Genomic DNA, 25,333 nt, shown 5'->3' with positions numbered 1-25,333 from the left:
GTGTGTGTGTATGTGTTGTGTGTGTGTATGTGTTGTGTGTGTGTGTGTGTTGTGTGTGTGTATGTGTTGTGTGTGTGTATGTGTTCTGTGTGTGTATGTGTTGTGTGTGTGTATGTGTGTGTGTGTGTTGTGTGTGTGTATGTGTTGTGTGTGTGTATGTGTTGTGTGTGTGTATGTGTTGTGTGTGTGTATGTGTGTGTGTGTATGTGTTGTATGTGTGTATATGTTGTGTGTGTATATGTGTTGTGTGTGTGTGTGTGTGTGTTGTGTGTGTGTATGTGTTGTGTGTGTGTATGTGTTGTATGTGTGTATGTGCGTGTGTGTATGTGTTGTGTGTGTGTATGTGTTGTGTGTGTGTATGTGTTGTATGTGTGTATGTGCGTGTGTGTATGTGTTGTGTGTGTGTATGTGTGTGTGTGTGTATGTGTGTGTGTGTGTTGTGTGTGTGTATGTGTTGTGTGTGTGTATGTGTTGTGTGTGTGTATGTGTGTGTGTGTGTTGTGTGTGTGTATGTGTTGTGTGTGTGTATGTGTTCTGTGTGTGTATGTGTTGTGTGTGTGTATGTGTTCTGTGTGTGTATGTGTTGTGTGTGTGTATGTGTGTGTGTGTGTTGTGTGTATGTATGTGTTGTGTGTGTGTATGTGTTGTGTGTGTGTATGTGTTGTGTGTGTGTATGTGTGTGTGTGTGTGTTGTGTGTGTGTATATGTTGTGTGTGTATGTGTTGTGTGTGTATGTGTGTGTGTGTATGTGTTGTATGTGTGTATGTGCGTGTGTGTATGTGTTGTGTGTGTGTATGTGTTGTATGTGTGTATGTGTGTGTGTGTGTATGTGTGTGTGTGTGTGTTGTGTGTGTGTATGTGTTGTGTGTGTGTATGTGTTCTGTGTGTGTATGTGTTGTGTGTGTGTATGTGTGTGTGTGTGTTGTGTGTGTGTATGTGTTGTGTGTGTATGTGTTGTGTGTGTGTATGTGTTGTGTGTGTGTATGTGTTGTGTGTGTGTATGTGTTGTGTGTGTGTATGTGTTGTGTGTGTGTATGTGTGTGTGTATGTGTTGTGTGTGTGTATGTGTTGTGTGTGTGTATGTGTTGTGTGTGTGTATGTGTTGTGTGTGTGTATGTGTGTGTGTATGTGTTGTGTGTGTGTATGTGTTGTGTGTGTATGTGTGTGTGTGTATGTGTTGTATGTGTGTATGTGCGTGTGTGTATGTGTTGTGTGTGTGTATGTGTTGTGTGTGTGTATGTGTTGTGTGTGTGTATGTGTGTGTGTGTGTGTTGTGTGTGTGTATGTGTTGTGTGTGTGTATGTGTTCTGTGTGTGTATGTGTTGTGTGTGTGTATGTGTGTGTGTGTGTTGTGTGTGTGTATGTGTTGTGTGTGTGTATGTGTTGTGTGTGTGTATGTGTTGTGTGTGTGTATGTGTGTGTGTGTGTATGTGTTGTATGTGTGTATATGTTGTGTGTGTGTATGTGTTGTGTGTGTATGTGTGTGTGTATGTGTTGTATGTGTGTATGTGCGTGTGTGTATGTGTTGTGTGTGTGTATGTGTTGTGTGTGTGTATGTGTTGTATGTGTGTATGTGCGTGTGTGTATGTGTTGTGTGTGTGTATGTGTTGTGTGTGTGTATGTGTTGTATGTGTGTATGTGCGTGTGTGTATGTGTTGTGTGTGTGTATGTGTTGTGTGTGTGTATGTGTTGTGTGTGTGTATGTGTTGTGTGTGTGTATGTGTTGTGTGTGTGTATGTGTGTGTGTATGTGTTGTGTGTGTGTATGTGTTGTGTGTGTATGTGTGTGTGTGTATGTGTTGTATGTGTGTATGTGCGTGTGTGTATGTGTTGTGTGTGTGTATGTGTTGTGTGTGTGTATGTGTGTGTGTGTGTGTTGTGTGTGTGTGTGTGTTGTGTGTGTGTATGTGTTCTGTGTGTGTATGTGTTGTGTGTGTGTATGTGTGTGTGTGTGTTGTGTGTGTGTATGTGTTGTGTGTGTGTATGTGTTGTGTGTGTGTATGTGTTGTGTGTGTGTATGTGTGTGTGTGTGTATGTGTTGTATGTGTGTATATGTTGTGTGTGTGTATGTGTTGTGTGTGTATGTGTGTGTGTGTATGTGTTGTATGTGTGTATGTGCGTGTGTGTATGTGTTGTGTGTGTGTATGTGTTGTGTGTGTGTATGTGTTGTATGTGTGTATGTGCGTGTGTGTATGTGTTGTGTGTGTGTATGTGTGTGTGTGTGTATGTGTGTGTGTGTGTTGTGTGTGTGTATGTGTTGTGTGTGTGTATGTGTTGTGTGTGTGTATGTGTGTGTGTGTGTTGTGTGTGTGTATGTGTTGTGTGTGTGTATGTGTTCTGTGTGTGTATGTGTTGTGTGTGTGTATGTGTTCTGTGTGTGTATGTGTTGTGTGTGTGTATGTGTGTGTGTGTGTTGTGTGTGTGTATGTGTTGTGTGTGTGTATGTGTTGTGTGTGTGTATGTGTTGTGTGTGTGTATGTGTGTGTGTGTGTGTTGTGTGTGTGTATATGTTGTGTGTGTATGTGTTGTGTGTGTATGTGTGTGTGTGTATGTGTTGTATGTGTGTATGTGCGTGTGTGTATGTGTTGTGTGTGTGTATGTGTTGTATGTGTGTATGTGTGTGTGTGTGTATGTGTGTGTGTGTGTGTTGTGTGTGTGTATGTGTTGTGTGTGTGTATGTGTTCTGTGTGTGTATGTGTTGTGTGTGTGTATGTGTGTGTGTGTGTTGTGTGTGTGTATGTGTTGTGTGTGTGTATGTGTTCTGTGTGTGTATGTGTTGTGTGTGTGTATGTGTGTGTATGTGTTGTATGTGTGTATGTGCGTGTGTGTATGTGTTGTGTGTGTGTATGTTTTGTGTGTGTGTATGTGTTGTGTGTGTGTATGTGTTGTATGTGTGTATGTGTTGTGTGTGTGTATGTGTGTGTGTGTGTTGTGTGTGTGTATGTGTTGTGTGTGTGTATGTGTTCTGTGTGTGTATGTGTTGTGTGTGTGTATGTGTGTGTGTGTGTTGTGTGTGTGTATGTGTTGTGTGTGTGTATGTGTTGTATGTGTGTATGTGTGTGTGTGTGTGTTGTATGTGTGTATGTGTTGTGTGTGTGTATGTGTTGTGTGTGTGTATGTGTTGTATGTGTGTATGTGCGTGTGTGTATGTGTTGTGTGTGTGTATGTGTTGTGTGTGTGTATGTGTTGTATGTGTGTATGTGCGTGTGTGTATGTGTTGTGTGTGTGTATGTGTGTGTGTGTGTATGTGTGTGTGTGTGTTGTGTGTGTGTATGTGTTGTGTGTGTGTATGTGTTGTGTGTGTGTATGTGTGTGTGTGTGTTGTGTGTGTGTATGTGTTGTGTGTGTGTATGTGTTGTATGTGTGTATGTGTTGTGTGTGTGTATGTGTTGTGTGTGTGTATGTGTTGTGTGTGTATGTGTGTGTGTGTATGTGTTGTGTGTGTGTATGTGTGTGTGTGTGTTGTGTGTGTGTATGTGTTGTGTGTGTGTATGTGTTGTATGTGTGTATGTGTTGTGTGTGTGTATGTGTTGTGTGTGTGTATGTGTTGTGTGTGTGTATGTGTTGTGTGTGTGTATGTGTGTGTGTGTGTATGTGTGTGTGTGTGTTGTGTGTGTGTATGTGTTGTGTGTGTGTATGTGTTCTGTGTGTGTATGTGTGTGTGTGTGTTGTGTGTGTGTATGTGTTGTGTGTGTGTATGTGTTGTATGTGTGTATGTGTTGTGTGTGTGTATGTGTTGTGTGTGTGTATGTGTTGTGTGTGTATGTGTGTGTGTGTATGTGTTGTATGTGTGTATGTGCGTGTGTGTATGTGTTGTGTGTGTGTATGTGTGTATGTGTTGTGTGTGTGTATGTGTTGTGTGTGTGTCTATGTTGTGTGTGTGTCTATGTTGTATGTGTGTATGTGCGTGTGTATATGTTGTGTGTGTATGTGTTGTGTGTGTGTATGTGTTGTGTGTGTATGTGTTGTGTGTGTGTATGTGTTGTATGTGTGTATGTGCGTGTGTGTATGTGTTGTGTGTGTGTATGTGTTGTATGTGTGTATGTGTTGTGTGTGTGTATGTGTTGTGTGTGTGTATGTGTTGTGTGTGTGTATGTGTTGTATGTGTGTATGTGTTGTGTGTGTGTATGTGTTGTATGTGTGTATGTGTTGTGTGTGTGTATGTGTTGTGTGTGTGTATGTGTTGTATGTGTGTATGTGCGTGTGTGTATGTGTTGTGTGTGTGTATGTGTTGTATGTGTGTGGCTGTGTGTGTGTATGTGTTGTGTGTGTGTGTGTGTGTGTGTGTATGTGTGTGTGTATGTGTTGTGTGTGTGTATGTGTTGTGTGTGTGTATGTGTTGTGTGTGTATGTGTGTGTGTGTATGTGTTGTATGTGTGTATGTGCGTGTGTGTATGTGTTGTGTGTGTGTATGTGTTGTGTGTGTGTATGTGTTGTGTGTGTGTGTGTATGTGTGTGTGTATGTGTTGTGTGTGTGTATGTGTTGTGTGTGTATGTGTGTGTGTGTATGTGTTGTATGTGTGTATGTGCGTGTGTGTATGTGTTGTGTGTGTGTATGTGTTGTATGTGTGTGGCTGTGTGTGTGTATGTGTTGTGTGTGTGTGTGTGTGTGTGTGTATGTGTGTGTGTATGTGTTGTGTGTGTGTATGTGTTGTGTGTGTGTATGTGTGTGTGTGTGTGTTGTGTGTGTGTATGTGTTGTGTGTGTGTATGTGTTCTGTGTGTGTATGTGTTGTGTGTGTGTATGTGTGTGTGTGTGTTGTGTGTGTGTATGTGTTGTGTGTGTGTATGTGTTGTGTGTGTGTATGTGTTGTGTGTGTGTATGTGTGTGTGTGTGTATGTGTTGTATGTGTGTATATGTTGTGTGTGTATATGTGTTGTGTGTGTGTGTGTGTGTTGTGTGTGTGTATGTGTTGTGTGTGTGTATGTGTTGTATGTGTGTATGTGCGTGTGTGTATGTGTTGTGTGTGTGTATGTGTTGTGTGTGTGTATGTGTTGTATGTGTGTATGTGCGTGTGTGTATGTGTTGTGTGTGTGTATGTGTGTGTGTGTGTATGTGTGTGTGTGTGTTGTGTGTGTGTATGTGTTGTGTGTGTGTATGTGTTGTGTGTGTGTATGTGTGTGTGTGTGTTGTGTGTGTGTATGTGTTGTGTGTGTGTATGTGTTCTGTGTGTGTATGTGTTGTGTGTGTGTATGTGTTCTGTGTGTGTATGTGTTGTGTGTGTGTATGTGTGTGTGTGTGTTGTGTGTATGTATGTGTTGTGTGTGTGTATGTGTTGTGTGTGTGTATGTGTTGTGTGTGTGTATGTGTGTGTGTGTGTGTTGTGTGTGTGTATATGTTGTGTGTGTATGTGTTGTGTGTGTATGTGTGTGTGTGTATGTGTTGTATGTGTGTATGTGCGTGTGTGTATGTGTTGTGTGTGTGTATGTGTTGTGTGTGTGTATGTGTTGTGTGTGTGTATGTGTGTGTGTGTGTGTTGTGTGTGTGTATGTGTTGTATGTGTGTATGTGTGTGTGTGTGTATGTGTGTGTGTGTGTATGTGTTCTGTGTGTGTATGTGTTGTGTGTGTGTATGTGTGTGTGTGTGTTGTGTGTGTGTATGTGTTGTGTGTGTATGTGTGTGTGTGTATGTGTTGTATGTGTGTATGTGCGTGTGTGTATGTGTTGTGTGTGTGTATGTGTTGTGTGTGTGTATGTGTTGTGTGTGTGTATGTGTTGTGTGTGTGTATGTGTGTGTGTGTGTGTTGTGTGTGTGTATGTGTTGTGTGTGTGTATGTGTTCTGTGTGTGTATGTGTTGTGTGTGTGTATGTGTGTGTGTGTGTTGTGTGTGTGTATGTGTTGTGTGTGTGTATGTGTGTGTGTGTGTATGTGTTGTATGTGTGTATATGTTGTGTGTGTATATGTGTTGTGTGTGTGTGTGTGTTGTGTGTGTGTATGTGTTGTGTGTGTGTATGTGTTGTATGTGTGTATGTGCGTGTGTGTATGTGTTGTGTGTGTGTATGTGTTGTGTGTGTGTATGTGTTGTATGTGTGTATGTGCGTGTGTGTATGTGTTGTGTGTGTGTATGTGTGTGTGTGTGTTGTGTGTGTGTATGTGTTGTGTGTGTGTATGTGTTGTGTGTGTGTATGTGTGTGTGTGTGTTGTGTGTGTGTATGTGTTGTGTGTGTGTATGTGTTCTGTGTGTGTATGTGTTGTGTGTGTGTATGTGTTCTGTGTGTGTATGTGTTGTGTGTGTGTATGTGTGTGTGTGTGTTGTGTGTGTGTATGTGTTGTGTGTGTGTATGTGTTGTGTGTGTGTATGTGTTGTGTGTGTGTATGTGTGTGTGTGTGTATGTGTTCTGTGTGTGTATGTGTTGTGTGTGTGTATGTGTGTGTGTGTGTTGTGTGTGTGTATGTGTTGTGTGTGTGTATGTGTTGTGTGTGTATGTGTTGTGTGTGTATGTGTGTGTGTGTATGTGTTGTGTGTGTGTATGTGTTGTATGTGTGTATGTGTGTGTGTGTGTATGTGTGTGTGTGTGTGTTGTGTGTGTGTATGTGTTGTGTGTGTGTATGTGTTCTGTGTGTGTATGTGTTGTGTGTGTGTATGTGTGTGTGTGTGTTGTGTGTGTGTATGTGTTGTGTGTGTGTATGTGTTCTGTGTGTGTATGTGTTGTGTGTGTGTATGTGTGTGTATGTGTTGTATGTGTGTATGTGCGTGTGTGTATGTGTTGTGTGTGTGTATGTGTTGTGTGTGTGTATGTGTGTGTGTGTGTATGTGTGTGTGTGTGTTGTGTGTGTGTATGTGTTGTGTGTGTGTGTGTGTTGTATGTGTGTATGTGTGTGTGTGTGTATGTGTGTGTGTGTGTGTTGTGTGTGTGTATGTGTTGTGTGTGTGTATGTGTTGTGTGTGTGTATGTGTTGTATGTGTGTATGTGCGTGTGTGTATGTGTTGTGTGTGTGTATGTGTTGTGTGTGTGTATGTGTTGTATGTGTGTATGTGCGTGTGTGTATGTGTTGTGTGTGTGTATGTGTGTGTGTGTGTATGTGTGTGTATGTGTTGTGTGTGTGTATGTGTTGTGTGTGTGTATGTGTGTGTGTGTGTTGTGTGTGTGTATGTGTTGTGTGTGTGTATGTGTTCTGTGTGTGTATGTGTGTGTGTGTGTTGTGTGTGTGTATGTGTTGTGTGTGTGTATGTGTTGTGTGTGTGTATGTGTTGTGTGTGTATGTGTGTGTGTGTATGTGTTGTATGTGTGTATGTGCGTGTGTGTATGTGTTGTATGTGTGTATGTGTTGTGTGTGTGTATGTGTTCTGTGTGTGTATGTGTGTGTTGTGTGTGTGTATGTGTTGTGTGTGTGTATGTGTTGTGTGTGTGTATGTGTTGTGTGTATATGTGTGTATATGTTGTGTGTGTATGTGTTGTGTGTGTATGTGTTGTGTGTGTATGTGTTGTGTGTATATGTGTGTATATGTTGTGTGTGTATATGTTGTGTGTGTATATGTTGTGTGTGTATGTGTTGTGTGTGTATGTGTTGTATGTGTGTATGTGCGTGTGTGTATATGTTGTGTGTGTATGTGTTGTGTGTGTGTATGTGTGTGTGTGTGTGAGAGAGAGGAGAGGGCATCTTTGCAAACTTCTCAGAGTCAAGTAGATATAAAAAGTCCACATTCTCAGTAAAGAATTTATGAAAAAAAGAGCCAACTTTCTTCCCCTCCTTGTTCTAAAGTCATAACATTTTTTTTTTGAGGAAGATTAGCCCTGAGCTACCTACTGCCAATCCTCCTCTTTTGCCGAGGAACACTGGCCCTGAGCTAACATTCATGCCCATCTTCCTCTACTTTTTGTACGTGGGACGCCTACCACAGCATGACCTTTGCCAAGTGGTGCCATGTCCGCGCCCGGGATCCGAACCGGCGAACCCCGGGCCGCTGAGAAGAGGAACGTGCAAACTTAACTGCTGTGCCATCGGACCGGCCCCTAAAGTCATAACATTTTTGCCCAGTGAAGACTGTACACTCATTTCTATCTTCAGACTTATCACTACTAGGCATTTTATATTTCTCTCATTCCTCATTTTTGTTATCTTTGTGTATACTTACAAAAACTGAAATTTGGCTTGAATGAGACTCATTTTTCTAGCCCTTATCTCTCACCAGTTAATTCCTTGAATTGGGGCAAATCTTTCTAATCATAGCCAGTTTCCTGCCCCGTACCATAGACAGTGGAGTCGCCTGTGCCTGGTGAAGAGCCAGGAGGATCAAAGTCTGGTCTGTGTGATGGGCAGACCACAGGATGCAGGATGTCTGGCAGAATTCTAGATGGCATCCTTGGACCAAGCATCTGAAAATGGTTCTATACCTCATCAACATGTTTTAAGGGGCACATTTGCCTTTGAATGATATTGGTCAAAACAACTTTTCCTGTTTTCTGTCTCGTAAGAAAGTCTTCACCTTTGCTTTCTTCTGTTCCTGTAAATGTCTGCACTTGCAAGTCCTGAGCCACAGCATCAGCAGCACGGGTTTCGTCCAGGTTCTCTGGGGAAGCGCCCGTGTGAATTCAGACCCTTCAGGGTGCAGACTGGCTACGTGTCCATCAATGATTCAATGACCCACGATGAGATTGTCCTTCACCTGGAGTGTCTCCTACATTGTCACTGTTTTCAACAAGTTTTGTTTTGTTGTTGTAGTTTTGGAAGCTTCTTTCTCAGAAAGGACATACCTATTGAGTTTTTCTCAGAGCCTAATTTTTATTTATTACTTTGCATTTATTTTTTTTTCCTGGTTTCACGACAATAGCCTCTGTATCTTGTGTAATGTTTGCCTATCTTTTAACTTGTTTTACATTGTCGTAGATCTTTAAGGACTATGCAGCATGCTGATGCCACTCAAAATCAAATTCAGACTACAGGATGTACGAAAGATTGCAGTCATTTGTGTTGTTTTTCCATTCTCATCTCCTAGTATGCTCTTACGTTACTTGCATTGTTATTAAAGTGAATATTCTTCCCTCATATTTTGACTTACCATGTCTAATTAAGTGCTACACTATGTCCTTTCTCTCTGAATACAATGCTGCTTTAAGAATCTGGTTGACATGTATCACTACAGAATAGGATCTTTTTCCTTGAACTTTTGTCCACTCATCTGTAGGCATAGGAAATTTCATATATATTTACCATATAGACTAGAATCAGTGGCGTGCTGGTAAATGTTTCATAACCAGCTCTCCAAAAACAGAAGAAAGCATTGCAATGTCTGCCCATTTCCGTGGTGTAAATACTCCCATCTTGCCTGATTTCAAGATACCAATGGTTTAACAAGAAGCTTTGAAAATTCTTGAAAATTTCTCAATTGGCTCTCTCGCCAGGTGGTATGAGCTGGGTCCAAAACACCATTACTGACAACAGTTATATCACTTTACAGATTATAAAAAGTTTGTAATCATAATTTTGTTTCTGATTTATAAAATAACCCTGTAGTGTAGCTGGTAACATACAGGAGGAATCTGAGACTCAGAGACCTAAAGACTGGAAACAGCCATGACGGCCATTATTAGGCAGGGCGGGGATGGAATTCTGCCCTTGAGCTTAGCATCCTTGGTGCTCGTGTCACTCATGGCAACTGCTTCCCATTGTGAGGATTCCCTGAACGGTGTCATATTTGACCTCTAAAGAGGTGTCACAAAATGACTAGTTTTCCATTGTTTTAGTATATTAATCATTTTTTAGTTATTTGAGAATAACCTTCAAGAAAAATAGCCTGCTTATAAAAAAGCTTCGTGAGTTTTTTCTCTCTGATCTTTGGGTATCATTTTTGTCTTCAAATAAAGTGTTTTGGGTATGATTGCTTTATAATATTTTGTTACTTAAGGACAGTATTCAGGCAGCCCTTAGTTACCAGAAGGACTTCTTCCTTCCTCTTTTCTTAAAGAGAATTTAGTAAGTGTCTCTGAGCCATTTCAAGTGACCCAGGAAACATTTGGACGTCTTTGTTGCATTTGTTTCATTTTTTGCATTAGTTTGTTTCATTTGTTGCATCAGTATGGCACTATTTTCACATCACAAACGTGACCATCTTAAAATGACTTGCAATGTGGAATGATGATGGCAGCAACTGTCATCTACTGGACATTTTACTTTTTGTTTGCCAGGCACTGTTGGGGGTACTTTATAAGTATTATTTCGTTTGCTTCTCACCTTGAAGGTAGGCACTAGTGTTTGCAGTTTCTGAAACCGAGACCTGTATAGGTAAAACGAGCCCACATTTACATAGCAAGTAAATGACAGAGCTAATATTTGAACCATTTCTGCTCGACTCCCGAAGACGGATATAGTTTTCATATGATAAAGTTGGTCACCCCATTTTGATAAGGAATAATAAACAACAAACGTGTCTTCTTTAGCTTCTCGACAAGCACCAAGTAGCAGCATGTACAAAGCCCATAATGATGTCCCCTCGGGGCCTGCAGCCTCATTGCCACAAAAATCTTGGATTAATAAGAATTCAGTTATGATTGACATAGTTATAAAATGTTCTTTTAATGAAAGTATGGTTTCATGTCAAATTCAGATAAATTTGAATCATTACTTTTAATGAGACAATACGGTTTCTTTCAGACTCTTTGTAAGGATTAAACTCATAAAACTGTCAGGAGACCGATCACAACTTCGGGATCTTTAGACTAGTTCATCTGTTTCTTTGTCCTCAACTTTTTAAGAAAGTAGGGTAATGAGTCCCTTGTTTCTACACTCTGTAAGAATAAAAAGATGCTGCTGCCAATGTCTAGTCTATTCCCACTCCCCCGAGGCAAGATGGGGAGGGAAGGAACCAGTCTAGATCAGAAGTCCATGAGAGGAAACTCAGAATCAAAGAGAGTATTCAATTCTTCCTTTTCTGGGGGAAAATCACTGCCCCAGAAGAGATAAATGCCCTTTGCCCTTACGCAGGGGAATTCTGCTTTAGTACCTGTCCTTACAAAAGGGCTGCGGTGGCTGATAACCGTAGATGTTTTTTAACGAAGATCTTTTTCATACATTCTTGTGCAGAGTAGAGCCAGCTAGCAATATATGAACATCTGAGCATAAACATAGTTTTTGCTATAGAAAGTTAACAATGTAAAATGCATACAACTCACCACGCTTATAAAATGGTACTCGTGAGTTTTCATTTATCTCATCCCTGGGGGGAAATTCTCAGATGAAAGCAGCAAGAAATTTTGGAAGTCTTCATTTTTTCCCCCCGTGTCATGATCTCATATCTAGTCTGGATTTCAAGCAAGTCTTGTTCTTCCGTGTATATAACTAGCCAGAGTTGCCTCTATTTTCTACATGTTGGTATTGTCATCAGAAAATCTGAGGGAATGTGACGCCGTTTTCGGTACTGGACTGCATTGCAGGACTGTTTAAAAAGAACGGGTGGATGTTAAGAGGAATATCTTAAAAATCTTGTACATTGTTCCTCCAACTTTCTTTTTGTTTTGATGTGTGAAATCCTATGTACAATCTTTCATTCTGCCTTTGCAGATTATTCCACCAAGAGAAAGTAGAATTTTTTTTTATTTGGTGCATAATACTGTAACTTTAGTACAGTTGAATATTTTTTGGAAGTTTTTCGATTACTTAGCTGTGGATAGTACCCTACGCTATGGCCATGGTAGACTCAAGACGAGTTTTTGGCCCAGATCCCAGAATGATGGCTGAAAACCTTTAGAGACCACCTAGTGAGTCTGTTGTGGAGAGAAGCAAGCTGAGGCCCAGAGAAGTCATGCTACTTGCCAAGGTCCTACAGCTAGTGAGTGGGTGGGCCGCGACGAGAACCTGGTCTTCTAATCTCCATTCTAGAGCTTTTTTATACATAAACATGCTGACTTGGTGAATCTGGTCATTGCCATATGCTGACCTTTCCTGTCTGAAGTCCACATGGAAACTTTGTCTGCTTTGGAAGAGAGTTTTCCAGTGTCATTCATTAACGGCCACTCTTCATGTTTGCCAAAGACCACCAGATACACTGACCAGTAATCGTGTTTACACTTGTTTGTTTATGCATCAGCATTAGTGTTGTCAGGAAATCAAAAGGGGGCTAAGAAATCTCAGAAGTTCACCCAAGAGGGGAGGTTTTATTACCTCATTAAGCTTTTGTTGTATTATGAGTCTTAATCCAAGATAAAATAATCTTTGGCCCAATAAAGTAAACATTAAGTTGGGTTAAAAATGTAAGAACTAGCAATCGGCAGATTGGCATATATTTCCTTGGCAATATTGGCCACATCCATTAGACAATAACTTCATTCTGCTCTCCCGGCCTCCAGTAACCTCTGTTCTCCTTTCTGTCTCTATGGATTTGCCTATTCCAGGTACCCCATGTCAGCGGAATCATACAACATTTGTCCTTCTGTGGTACAGTATCTTCATTAAAGGAAAATGAACAGAACCTTTCATTGAGAGAAGTCAGTTCCATAGCCAACACGCCTCTTAGTTCCACATTCATGCAAGGTCCTCTGGAAGCTTGCTTGGCCCTTGGAGACAGATATTATCTCAAAAGACGTGGAAGGTTGGGAAGCTAGTCTTTGGAAACAGATTGACAAGTATTGGACTTTAATTTTTTTGTGTGTGGTTGTTTTAGGCTTCCTGAAAGTATATGAGGCCAGTACTTCTAGGTAGACTGTAGGTCACCTCATCCTGTTCTTTCTCAGTCTTGGATGATCTCATCATCCTGACACTCTCCTAATAACAAATGGACAGAGATTCCTCCTTACTCCTGTGCCTGAACCTCTGGCTGGTATTTGAGGCTCGTTACTGATCCATCAGTATGCCCCAACCCCCAGCAGCCCTGCTCCACACCCTGCACATTGAGAGCAAAAGGGGTGCTTCCTAAGGGGGCCATTCTGCAGGGCAGTCAAGGACCTGGATCTTGTCGACTGAGCCAGAAGAATTGAATTCTCATTTCAGCTCTGCCATTGAATCTCGGTGACTGTGGACAGGTCACTTTGCTCCTTTGGCCTGGAGATTTTTCACCTGTAAAATGAGGAGATTGGACTTAATTATCTCTGAAGTCACTTCAAGCACAAATGTAGCAATTCTCTGATTTATTACAAAAACAATGACAACAATAATAACAACGACCAACAGCTAACATTTATTACAAAGTCCCAGGCACTGTCATAGTCCTTTACATTTACTGTTACATCTACCTTAGGAGACAGATACCGGGCACAGAGAAGTTAATAACTTGCCCGAGGACAGCCTGCCAGTGAGAGATCTGTGACTGGAACCCTGAGGGTCTGACTCCAGAGCCCAGTTCCCAACTACTACTAAATTGAAAAAGCATTGAAAAGAAATGGTGTCACAATAAGAAGAAATAAAGCATGCCTTCTACTCTCCAGCTGTCATGCTTTTGTACTGATTCGTCTTCTAACCTTGATGAAAGAGTGTAATTAATCTGTAATTAAAGTAATAATGGGGTTTCTTAGGCAGGGAGGGGATTAGAGAGTTGCGTCAGTGGGGTTCTTTGGACACTAGAGGGCGCCCTGGCAAAGCTTACTGCCTGCGCATCTTCTGTGCTATCGGAGGGCCCAACTTCCTGGGAGGAACTTCAAAAGAAATAGGGCATTTCTAAGACTTGCTTTATCAACTTGGGTTAACCTGGCATCATTCCTGTAAAATTCAGAATGAAAATAACAGATAAATCAACACAGTCACACTCCTCCTTGATAACCTCACCAGCCTTCTGAAGGCTGGCCTGCAAATCTCTGGCTCTGTATTACATCGTGGGGTGCCTGGCTTCTTAGAACTCACCTTGCCATAGTGCTCCAGATGGCTGTCTTCTTAGCAGTAGATAGAATTAAGCCCGATAATGATGGATATTTTATTTAAATCCTCTTTTTTAATCTTTCATTACTTATTCACATGTATGGTTAGCTTCACACTGCCATTCCACGTGATTGGAAACGAGACAGATTTAAAGACAGTAATTGTTTAATATTTGACTGATATACCTATTTTGCTTCAGATGAGAACAGGCAGCACCGGGTAGCTGGGGCTGCTTCCTGCAAGGCTCCCCATGGTAGACGCTGGAGGCGGTAAAGAGCAGCTTGGAACCGTGTTTAAGAAAAAAAGAATGGAATAGCAAGGTACCCAGGAGAAGCCGCAGTGCCTTTTCAAGCCGTGCGACCATCCCCATCGGATGTATAGATGCTTTTAATTAGCTGGGCTGCAAGTCAACCCTCCTGAGGGTGCAGGACGGGAGGAATTCATTTTCAAGCCTTGAGAAAAGATGAGGCTCCTGCACATGGCCCCGCGGCCATATGTGATTTTCATGTTAGCCATCCGTCAGCACTTCTCCTCACCGACTGTGTTGATACATAAAACAGATCTGCCCTTACAGTTATATTTGTTTAGGAAAAACATTTTAAGTCATTGCAAATGATTATAAACGGGTGAACTGGAAACCCTGGTTAGTAAACAATCAGAGCGCTGTGTCTGGCATAATACCAGGACCCAGTCTCTTTAACCCACCAAGCTTGAGTCATCTGTTTGGCTAAGGTCATCTCGAGAAAGTGAGCAGAGACTTGAAACCCCACCATCAGGAAGGGAGAGAAGGAAGCCCCCACCTTCATCCTGGCATTCCTCTGCCGATACTCCATTTCTTTGCAGTGAGTGTGTTTTGATTCTGAGTGAACTTAAGGCTCCTGCTTAGCTGGCTGGCAGACAAGGGGAAAAAACCTTCAGAGGACACTCGTCTCTGGAGGAATGAAAAATAAATAGTTATTTCTCCTTTTGAAAAAGCCGTGTGCATGTGGCTGGGATTCACAGTAGGCAAGGAGGAGCCCTGATGAGCATCTGGCTCCAAACCCTGTACTCTTCTCTGTGTAGACCCTTCTATTCTGCTTCCCTCCCATCTCTCTTGTTGTTACCTGTTTTCTCTTTTCTCCTTCACCACTCCTTCCTTTATTCCTCTTTCCCCCTTTCATCCCTTTTCTCCTCCTTTTATTTTCTTTCTCATCCCTATCTTTAGTCCCTCTCAGGGATGCTGTGGTTCTGTCGGCAGTATCTGGCTCCGAGGCTAACACTCCCAGGCGTCCTTGGCTCCTGGGCTTGGTGTAGGCCAGCCTCTAGCCGCGCATCCTCAAAGCAGCGGTTACCCTAATGGAAAGTTAATTTTTTTGTTGTTCTCTTTGTGAGAAAAGTGAAGAAGATAATAACATGAAATCAAGTCCAGGTTCTTTTGAAAGGGTCAATGGTTATACAGTTTTTGAAACTAGCAGTGGGAAATGCTGTAAAGTGGAGCTCATAATAATTAGGACAAGAGCTGAGGTACATTGTATTGTCTCCGCAGCCCCTTCCCTGCATGAAGGAGGAAGCCATATTGTCGGATCCATGACGGGAAGTTCTCTAGGTTAGTAGAGAGAGTGCTGATCTGGCGGAGACGTAGTCTAGGATACAGAATACTCAAAAATATCGGGTTTTTGGAATGAACGAATGAGTGAGTGAGCAAATGAAAAGCTGTCAAGGAAGCAGATGACTGGACCTGGAGGAGCCTCTGCCCGGAAGACATGCAACCATGAGTGAGTCTGTCTCACTTCACAAACACTTCTTAATTCAGGAGCGGAATTGCTGGTCGTCTCTAGTGTGGAGTGAAAAAGGTCAAAGTGGCCCCTGACAAATATTCTGGAAACCATAGGCCTGGAAGTTTTCAGCGTTAGAGTCTCTCCATAAGGATCTTGTGACGAAATGGTCTGGGCCTTGGCTGCTGAGGGGCGGGGGTCTCGCCTTACTCAGCTCTCACCATTTTTTCTGGATAAAAGCTTTTACTGTCCTTTGTCTCTGGACTAGAACTGGCATCGACGAGCCGAACACAAGCCTGAAGTTCAAGTAGGAAAAAGTTAGGAAAGGAACCCCCTCTTGTGGGCACTGCTCAAGTCCATAAGCAGTGGGTCTAGGAGGCCCGAAGGTTCTGGGAGCCTGGGCCACGTGGGTTTCTGTGGTGGGGGTGGGAAGCAAGAGAGGAAGAGCGAGGAAGGCCCGGCAGATGAGATTTGCATACCTGGCCACCACATTGCCTAGGACAATCAGGAGAGCTCTTGGTGTGGGAACTTCATTCCCAGGGCGGGACACCAAGGTGGCAAAGGCTTAGTGCTCTATGCACTAAGGGGGCAGGACTGTCCCTCTTCCTCCTGGTGGCAGGAGCCACTTGATAAGTGCATGGGGCTCCATTGGGCATCCAACATAATCTTCAGAATAAAACATCGACAGACCATTATAGTTTTAAAGTCCTTTCTTAGACCAGCTAGGCAGAGAGTTCTAATTATGGATGCCTGTCTTCCCTTCTTTTCCCTGTAACGCACCCTTGATCTCCTGGGAAATGGATTTGCGCTGCACCTGACTAGCGTGTGCTCAGTCGTTGGCCAACCTGAGCAGGTCTCTGTGACCTATGATCGGAGGGCCTGAGCTGTCTGTTGGCGTTATCCTGATGTTATCCTGTCGTCCTGTGGTGTGAAGGTGTCTGGACCGGGGGTGTTGGCACCTGTCCTTGTATAGCCCCAGCTTGATCAGTAGCAGCGTGAACTTGTCGTGTTTTAGAATCTGGGGAAATTGGCAGCACCCTACAAAGGCCACAAAAACATGTTAAAGGAGACAAACAAGAGTGATGGATGTATTTTCACTATTGCTTTCATGTTAATTTATTACAAAGTCTGTTTTTAGAGATTAGCAATTAATTTCTTTCTTCAATTATTATGCTGTTGTCCTTCCGCCATAAACTGAGATATGCCTGGTGATCTTAATAACAGTGAATTGACTTGTTTTAAATATTAATTTCGATTATATTTTATAGAATAAATATTTTTCCCAAAGTTACCTTATTTTTGGAATATTGCTCTAATAATCCAGTTTCTGAGAATAAACCTGAATCTCAAGTTTTGTGATACGAATCCAGCATTTTTCTTCTTGTTGTGTATTGGGGAGGGATGCTGTTGGGGATGGGGTGGGGGCCAGGCCTGCGTGGACCAGGGCAGACGCCCCTTCTAAGATGTCTTCAGAGCTGACTTTACTCGTTCATGCAGCAAGCCCAGAGCCTGGCCAGCTTCCCTTTCTTGTAGGGTGGCGCCTGAAAGTCTAGAGTCACAGATTCCCTTTACATTAGACTATATAGTAGTCCCCCGCTTATCTGAGGTTTTAGTTACTCAAGGTCAACCGTGGTTTGAAAATATCAAATGGAAAATTCTGGAAATACACAATCATAGGTTTTAAATTGTGTGCCCTTCTGAGAGGCATGATGAAATCTTACGCTATCCACTCCATCTCACCGGGGATGTGCATTGTCCCTTTTTCCAGAGTATCCACGCTGTTTACACTGCTAAGTAGCCATCTCAGTTATCCAATTGACTGTGGAGGTATCACAGTGCTTGTGTTCAAGTAACCCTTATTTTCCTTAATAATGGCTCTAAAGCTCAAGAGTGGTGATGCTGGCAATTCAGATATGCCAAAGAGAAGCCGTAAAGTCCCTCCTTTAACTGAAAAGATGCAACTTCTCAATTTGACAAAGAAAGAAAAAAGGCGTATACTGAGGTTGCTGAGATTTATGGTAACTTTTATCGCAGTGTATTGTTATAATTGTTCTATTTTATTATTAGTTAATCCTTTGTCGTGCCTAATTTATAAATTAAACTTTATCACAGGTTTGTATGTACAGGAAAAAGCATAGTCTATGTAGGGTTCGGTACCATCCGAGGTTTCAGGCATCCACTGAGGTCTTAAAACATATTCGCCGGAGGTAAGGGGGACTATCTTATATGCTTTCCAAAGCACTGCCAATTAGTCATCATTTTTTCCTCAGAGTTTTGGTGGGCTCTGAAGGCAGCCCTTGGTAGGGGGAAGAGAAGAATAGAAAGTTCTGGGCCTTTCTAGAGAGAGAAGACCCAGTCTTCTGCCCACAGTTGTGAGGTAGTTCTCTCTTTGACCAGAATCATGCCATTTGTGGAGAAGTTTAGTTGAATTCAAACAATTTGAGGCTGGCGGGACCTTCCTGTTTGTGGGTTCTACAATGGCTGGTCAGTTGACTGTGTTTTAAACTCCACCTCTCTGCCTGATGGACTGCCGCACTTCTGTCTCGAAAGAAATGAGCCTGCCCCAAATTGCAGGCTCTGCAGGTCTACTTGTCCACTCCTGGTGTAAATTCTCAGCAGCCTCTGGGTCTGCCAAAGGTTTGAATTTGCTTTCAGGGTGTCCTTGATTTCTGGTTGTTGACAATCTCTCTTCCTTGCCAGGCTGTGGTGAAACAGGCTGTTGCTTCTGGCTTGTGGGGCTGCCTGTATTTCAGGACCCGTGTAACTGAAGGTCATCTCTTACATTTATTTCCTCTCTTCCTTTTTAATGATAAGGTTTGTTTTTAGGTAACACAGGCATAGCATTCTGAGTCCAGCTTGGATGTCTGTACAACAAGATTCATACTCTAAGTTGGATGATACCACACGTTGACAGCTCACCAGGGCCACCCCCCCCCCCCCCCCCGCCCACTCCGGCTGGTCTCCCCATAGATGCTCTGGCTTTCCTATTTCATTTTGAATCCTTTGTTCCTGGGGTTGAATATTAGCTCAGTAACTGATGCAAACTTTGTGTATCACGTACTACCTGTAAGACGTAGCACATGACATCAGCCTTCTACGGGCATGTTGGTATAGAACATTATTTTGATCCGGAAAAGTGGCCCATAATATCCTTCAGGACTCAGTACACACCAGCAAAGCGTTCCCTCTGTATCCATCCATCCCTTTCTGCCCACACCCTGCTCGGCAACTGTGGTTTCGTCATGGCCCGGGCCCTGAGACAATGAGGGTAGGCCTAGTATTTGTCTCCGTTGTTGGGTAGGGTCTGAAATAGTCTTATTTCTGGGGTCACGTGCTTGGTGAACTAACCCCAGATACTTAAAGTAGCCCTGACTTGTAGACTACCAATTTCTCATCGTGTTGGAATGATTTTTTTTCTATCCATTTCTCTTGTTTTGGGAGCCCAATCTTGTGCCCACTGGGAGTGGGCAAGCCCTCAATTGTGACTGAGTCTCCTGAACAAGGAGTGTCATGTACCAATGGCTGATCTTTGGGTGAGTGGGGACTAAATTCAGCCAGTAGCCTGGCTCAGGACTGCTTCTGCCCTCTTTGCCATTGAGTCCCTAAGCCTTCATCCTCAAGGTGGCATCATGAGAGGGAGAGCCTGCTTCTTCATTTGCCCTGAGCCTGACTTCATTCAGGGTTCCTGCCAGACTCCTTCTCCAGAGACCAGCTCCACTGATCCCAGCCTCTTCTCTATCAGATGATGAGACCTATTTGACCTGTGACGTCGGTCCCCTAACCAGCACGGGTAGAACATAGATGTACTACCATGGCCAGCCCTGCCCTTGTAAGATCAGACGCCAAACTTGTTGATGCTGTCTCTGCCAGCTCTGGATGGTAGAGTAAACGTGGCTTCTTGGACCTGAAATTTGGGGCTTCCAGGGGATCTGACCTGGCCATCGTCCTGCACTGCACCCCTGGCCTGAGCTCCAGCATTTAGTCAGGAGGTACCAATTAGGACATAGTCGCGAAGACTTTTGGTATTCATAGCTAATGGAGTTGAACAAAATGTCCTTCCTATACCACCCTCTTCCCCAAAAACCGCTTTTTTAATATCGAGTATATGAACATAGAACATTGAGCAATTCCTTACAAGATTTCTGTCTCATTCATGACCACCTCCTACTTATCTTGAATAACAGGCCTGATCTTAATGAATCTCTATTTCATAATGGATTTAAATATCATCTTATTAGTATAGCCAGATCAACCTTTAGGAATTTTTTTTTTTTGAGGAAGACTGGCCCTGAGCTAACATCTGCTCCCAATCCTCCTCTTTTTGCTGAGGAAGACTGGCCCTGAGCTAACATCTGTGCCCATCTTCCTCTCCTTTATATGTGGGATGCCTACCACAGCATGGCTTGCCAAGCGGTGCCGTGTCCGCACCCAGGATCCGAACCGGCGAACCCCGGGCCGCCGAGGAGCGGAACGTGCACACTTAACTACTGCGCCACTGGGCCAGCCCCCTTTAGGAGTTTTATCTTCCCTCAGAGCAGGGCGTCTAGAACCACATGGGGGTGGGGGGGCGGGGGCACCCTGGAACCCTGGACTCCAGCTTTCTCCAGACACACGTCTGCGTACCGAGAGCGAGACTCAGGTCATCTTCAAACCTGATGACCTCAGCAGGACCAACTGGTACCTGTGAGGATTGCCCATAGTCTGGAAGTCCATTTGGGGTGGGGGAAGACAAGAGGTGGCGACAGAGAAAAAAAAGAGAATAGAGGCAGTGAGACGATAATTATAGCTGGAAGAGGAAATGAAGTGTGTGTGCTTGTGTGTGTGCCAGTGTGTGGTATGTGTCTGATGGATGTGTGTATGGTGTGTATGCACGTGTGTGCTTGTGTGAGTGCCAGTGTGTGGTATGTATATGATGGATGTGTGTGAGTGTGTGCACGTGTGTGTGGTGTGTGGGGTCAGGGGGCATGAGAGTGTTCTGAATTGCTTCTGGGCTGGTCAGTGGCACCCTGGCCAAACCCTGCACGTGGCGTTTGCCAGTGGCTCTTTGAGATCTCCCTCGTCTCCATTGCGTGCCTTAATCCAAAAGGAGAGCCACTGATTGTAATGGAGTCTCTTTCAGAGGTTTGCGATGTTCTGTCTCATGACCAAAGGGGAAACCTGGGCTCTCCCGGGTCTTCCTGGGGGACTGTGCCACGCCGAGGCCCTCCCCCCGTAGCAGGAGAGTTGGGTGCCTGGCGCACCGGAAGCCTTCCCCAGACCCTGATTACGGCGTGAAGACGTGATTAATGCGATGCACGCAGACGTTATTGTCGGGCCCATCAATCTCCATGTCTCAAAAATGAGAATTTTGCTTTGGTACTTGATCATCTACTCTATTGAATTATGTAGGCATTTTACTACTTTTAACATTGGCTTTCTTTCATTCTTTGAAAAAAATTCCCCATCTTAGTAATGAAAAAAAATGTGTGTGTCATACTGGTTCCTGTTGTAAGGTTATTTCTCTCCATTTGCTTGAAAGTTTTTTCTTATTACGACCAGCACCTTTTATGGGTTTAACTATTCAAAAAGCTCCTGAAAGTCTGACTCTGGTCTCCTGGTGTCTGCATGTTGGGTCCTGAGGCTCCCACTCTCCTTAGGAGACCTGCATTCTGACACAAGGGTCGAAGACAGAGGAATGTCTTTCTAGGACTGAAGGTGTAGCTCTCGCCTAGATTTCTGTTTATTTTCCATTTCCTTACCCACTACTGTTTGAAATTCTGCTGTTGTTTGCATACTGTTCGCTTTTGTGGCCCTCTTTCCATCTGTTCTTTAAAAAAAAAAAAAAAAAACCCTAAAACCACTGAGTTTTATTTTAAACCAATCCAGATGACAGGAGCACAATCTTGACAATGCTTTGGATTCCAGTAGAAGAAAATTCTCCTTAAATTACTTGTCTACTCAACTCGTTTTCCACAAACAACCAATTGTTGGGGTTACTGCATATTTCAAGATAAGTCCATATTTCTGAGGCAGGTTCCTTGTACCCTAGATAAGCAATTATTTAAGAAATTGTTTTTGACATATGCTTTCAGTTTTAATGTTTCCTTTTACTTGCTAAGATAATCTCCCTTTGCACGTAATTTCCCACTACCACGTATAAAGATGTGTTCCAGGCGTCCGCTCATGAGCGTCAGTTTAGTTTACACAGAGATGGTTGGGAAGAAGATCATGAGAGGGGCCCTGACATCGTCCACGTGTGGCTGTGGAAGGGACGTCACATCCAGGGCCCAATCCCACAAGTGTCCTCTCTGTGCCCAGATCCTGATAAGATCTCCAGCCATAAATTACCATTTTAAGGAGCCTTAGGAGGAAAAGCTTATTATCTAACATTGAGTCACCATGAAAGATTTGGGAGTCCTCTCTCATCACGGCCTGATGAGAGAGGGGAAGGACCATCAGCGGTGGTTACTGATTACGATTTAAAGCCAAGATCAGGTAAGCAATTTATAATAGGGCTACAGGTGGGAAGCGAGGCTGAATTTAGCCTGATGAGCAGTCAAAGGACTGGAGTCTCAGCACTTTTCTGTGATGTCCCCTCCCAGTGCCCCGTAGCATCAGGTCTTAGACAACAGTCCATTAATGATTTGAAAACTCGAGCAAATATGAGTATCATAAAATTCAATGGGGAATTCATGCAAGGAACCAAATTGAAAGGGTTTAGAGTCATAAGGACTAGTTTTATCGATGAAAAATCATGGTAGGAAACCTGTGAAGGAACATTGAAATGATAGATTTCAAGCTATCGAGGAAAACAGGTTCAACCTCATCATCGGATCTTTCCTGCAGGGGTCCTCTCTCCTGGACCGGCGGCGGACTCCCAGACAGAAAGTCAGAAGAGGGGTTCTGTGGGCTAGATGTAATCAAAATGTCAAAATTCCAATTTCTACAACTACATGAGGGCATCTTAAATCATCTTAACCAGCGATGCTCAAATGTGCTTTGGTCTGGTCAAAGCCTTAGTAGCTACGTCACTTCCATTGGTTTTCTCTCTTCCACTCAAAAACATTTTCTCTTTGCATAGCCCTCCAATTCAAAAAAAAATAAAACACAATTCATTCCCTTAGTAGTCATCTGAATTATTAAGAAAATTCTTCTTTGAAACGAGGTATTAATGAAGGCACTAAAACTATTTCCATCAGAATCTAGAGTGCAGAGTCATAAGCCCTCAGGGCTCATTCATAGCATCCTCTGGATGTGACCATAGGAGACTAGCTCTGTCTGACCCCACTTTCACCTCAAACTTGTCTAATACATGGATATAAACACTGATAGAGAAATTAATATGCCCTGTCTGTTGGCAAGCTGAGTTTTCATTAAGGCTGTGACAAACTCTTAGAGCTGCAATGTTTGGAGGAGATGATCCAGAATGCTGTTAGCGGTAGGGAGATGAGTCGCCATAGCTGAGCCTGTGGGTCAGCATGCCACCAGCTGAAGGCCACCTGTCATTGAGTGTCTGCCATCCTAGGACTCCTCACACTGGAGTCCAGGTGCACTGGCTGATGTCTGCCTGTGTGGGATGGCCAGCTGCCTACCAAGGCTACAGCTCTGACAGTGAACAGAATTGACCACTTGAGGGGTCTTGGGCAATTCACTTTGCTGGTCTTGGCCTCACTGTTTGCTCATTTGTAAAAGAGCAGAATAGCTGAGAGGATCGGTGAATTCCCCTCCAGCTCGTCTGGGTCTGTCATTATCTAAACACGCTGGTTTGCTGTAACTGAACTGTTCTCGCTGTAAATCGCAAAGCCGAAGACACCGCAGTCATCCCTTCTCGTCTCTTTGGCAACAGCAAGTGCTGCTTGGCCTTGCTCTTCTTCCTTCTGCCTTTCTCTTAAGGTCCTTAATGGAGAATTTAGATAGTGGATGGTTCTCCAGTATAGTTTGGCCTTGGAAATGGAATCACGAATAAACAGAACCAAAGGGGCAAAAAGAATAGAGCAAATGACATCAGAAGATATATAAATGGCCAGGTCACATTGGCCAATAGGACCTTTTGTAGCTCATTGGCTGTGTTTCCCAAGCATGCTCCTGAACTGGTTCGCTGTGGAAATAGTGTGAAGTGTGGGCTGAAAAAGGTCTGTGAGTCCTGGCGGGTAGTGGGGTCCTCTGAAGGACCTTCTCTCATCTCCTATGTCTTTTAGCATCTTGAGTTCCTAACTATATGTGGCAACAATGGCGGCATCTAATTGTCCTAGCAATCATGAAGAGCACCTGTGCCTTTTGCGGAAATGATGTGGGGGTCCCTGACCCACAGCAGCCGAAATCTGGGTTTTAAAGCTTTGTGTCTGAACATCCCCCCGGTTTCAGCCTCCCAGAGTCCAGAATTCTCTGCAGTGAATGAGCTTCTCGAGGGCTTGTGGTTTTCAGGGGCCATTGCTGCTTCTTTCTGAAGCTCAATCAGAGGGACACAGGTAGCTGTGGTGAGTCATGACGCTAGGATTCTTTTCTGCCTGCTGCTGCCTCAGAGATGGCTGTGTGGACTTCTTTTGTCCCTCCCACCTCCCTTTGTTCCACTACTGTTAATGGTGAAGTGTGAAGCCTTGGGACATTGTAGGGTGTGTCCAGGGTGCCCACAGCTTAGGAGAGATGGTTCCATCTGGATGGAGCACGGTCCCAATGGGAGCCATAGAACAGGTCCTGACAGTATTCCCAGCTAAAGGGCCACTCTGGAGGGGGAGTGGACTGGGGGTTACATGATCACAGGGCTGAGTCAGCAGTCACAAGGCAATCTCCCCCACAAGGGATGAACTAAAAATGAGAAAGGGAGCATTTGGTTTAATATGAGGATGTCCTTTCTCATCCAGACGTCTGTAGCACCCACCATTCTGGGGAATGGCTAGAATGGGTCTGATTACAGAGGCCAAACTTATACAGCCAGGAGGATTAATTGGATGGTCCCAGATGTCTTTTTCATTTACAATATTCCTGATCTAGGTTATGGACAAGCTATGTTATGGCTCTGAGTACTAAGGGGATAAGATCACGTTCTACTTCGTGAATCATCGTGAATTTAATGGCTAAATTCAATGTGCGATGGGACTATAGCTTGTCTCTATTACTGTTTAAAGGAAAGTCAAGATACAGGCACCCAAAGTTCTGCATTTTTGTAGCTCACTTGTTGGTGGAGGGAAAAGAATAAGTGTTACTGTATTCTCACTGAGTACAGGTTAAGATGCTCCCGCTGGGTGGCTTGTGTTCCAGTCCCATCTCTTGTACTTAGTCACTCGGTCACTTTCAGCATGTTACTTGAGTGCTCCAACTTTCTGTTTCCCTCATCCAGTTGGTGTTCCATGGACGTTAGGTGTTAATATTATTTCAGGTTGCTCTATGAGGTTGCGCGATGCAGCTGTCCACTTTGATTGGTGAAACATGTATGTTCAGACCCACTTTTTCTCTCCATGCAGCTTTGCATGGCTGAGCTTACATTTAAACAAAACCCAATTAGAGAATAGAAATGAATAACTGATCTGCATGGATCAGCTTATTTCCACTGAACAGATGAAAAATCAAAAGTGACTTAACAGCTAACTTCAAAGATGTAAGAAGAGTGTATGGAAAATGGAAATTCAGTGTAAGTGTCTCAATTCATTTGCACTGAGGGCAAGATGAGGGTAAATGAACTCAAATTGCAGCAGAAAGGAATTAGACGTTAAGAAGGAAACTTCCAACTTTTGGAGGGCAGTCTTTTGAGCTGTCTGCTGCAGAGAAATGGCACTGCTGTCTTGTAATGTCTTGCTCTTTCATTCCATAAATATTTAT

The 25,333-nt window shown here is 43.4% G+C and overlaps 1 protein-coding gene across 24 annotated transcripts in view; it reads left to right on the top strand.

Moving 5' to 3' along the window:
* Positions 1-25,333, top strand: part of DISC1 (DISC1 scaffold protein) — a 395,918-nt gene that overhangs the window by 218,259 nt on the left and 152,326 nt on the right. The window contains exon 10 of one of the 24 annotated variants that reach the window (XM_070492695.1): positions 15,310-17,508. The exons of 22 other annotated variants lie outside the window; for them this stretch is intronic. In XM_070492695.1, the coding sequence (XP_070348796.1) occupies positions 15,310-15,374 (65 nt within the window). In that variant the 3' untranslated portion in view covers positions 15,375-17,508. One more of the 24 variants, XM_070492688.1, reaches the window with a different exon arrangement.

The sequence above is a fragment of the Equus asinus genome, chromosome 2 (assembly GCF_041296235.1).
Source record: "Equus asinus isolate D_3611 breed Donkey chromosome 2, EquAss-T2T_v2, whole genome shotgun sequence".
NCBI lineage: Eukaryota > Metazoa > Chordata > Mammalia > Perissodactyla > Equidae > Equus > Equus asinus.
The sequence above is the reverse complement of the archived record's forward strand: the minus strand, read 5'-3'. Positions and strand labels throughout refer to the sequence as shown.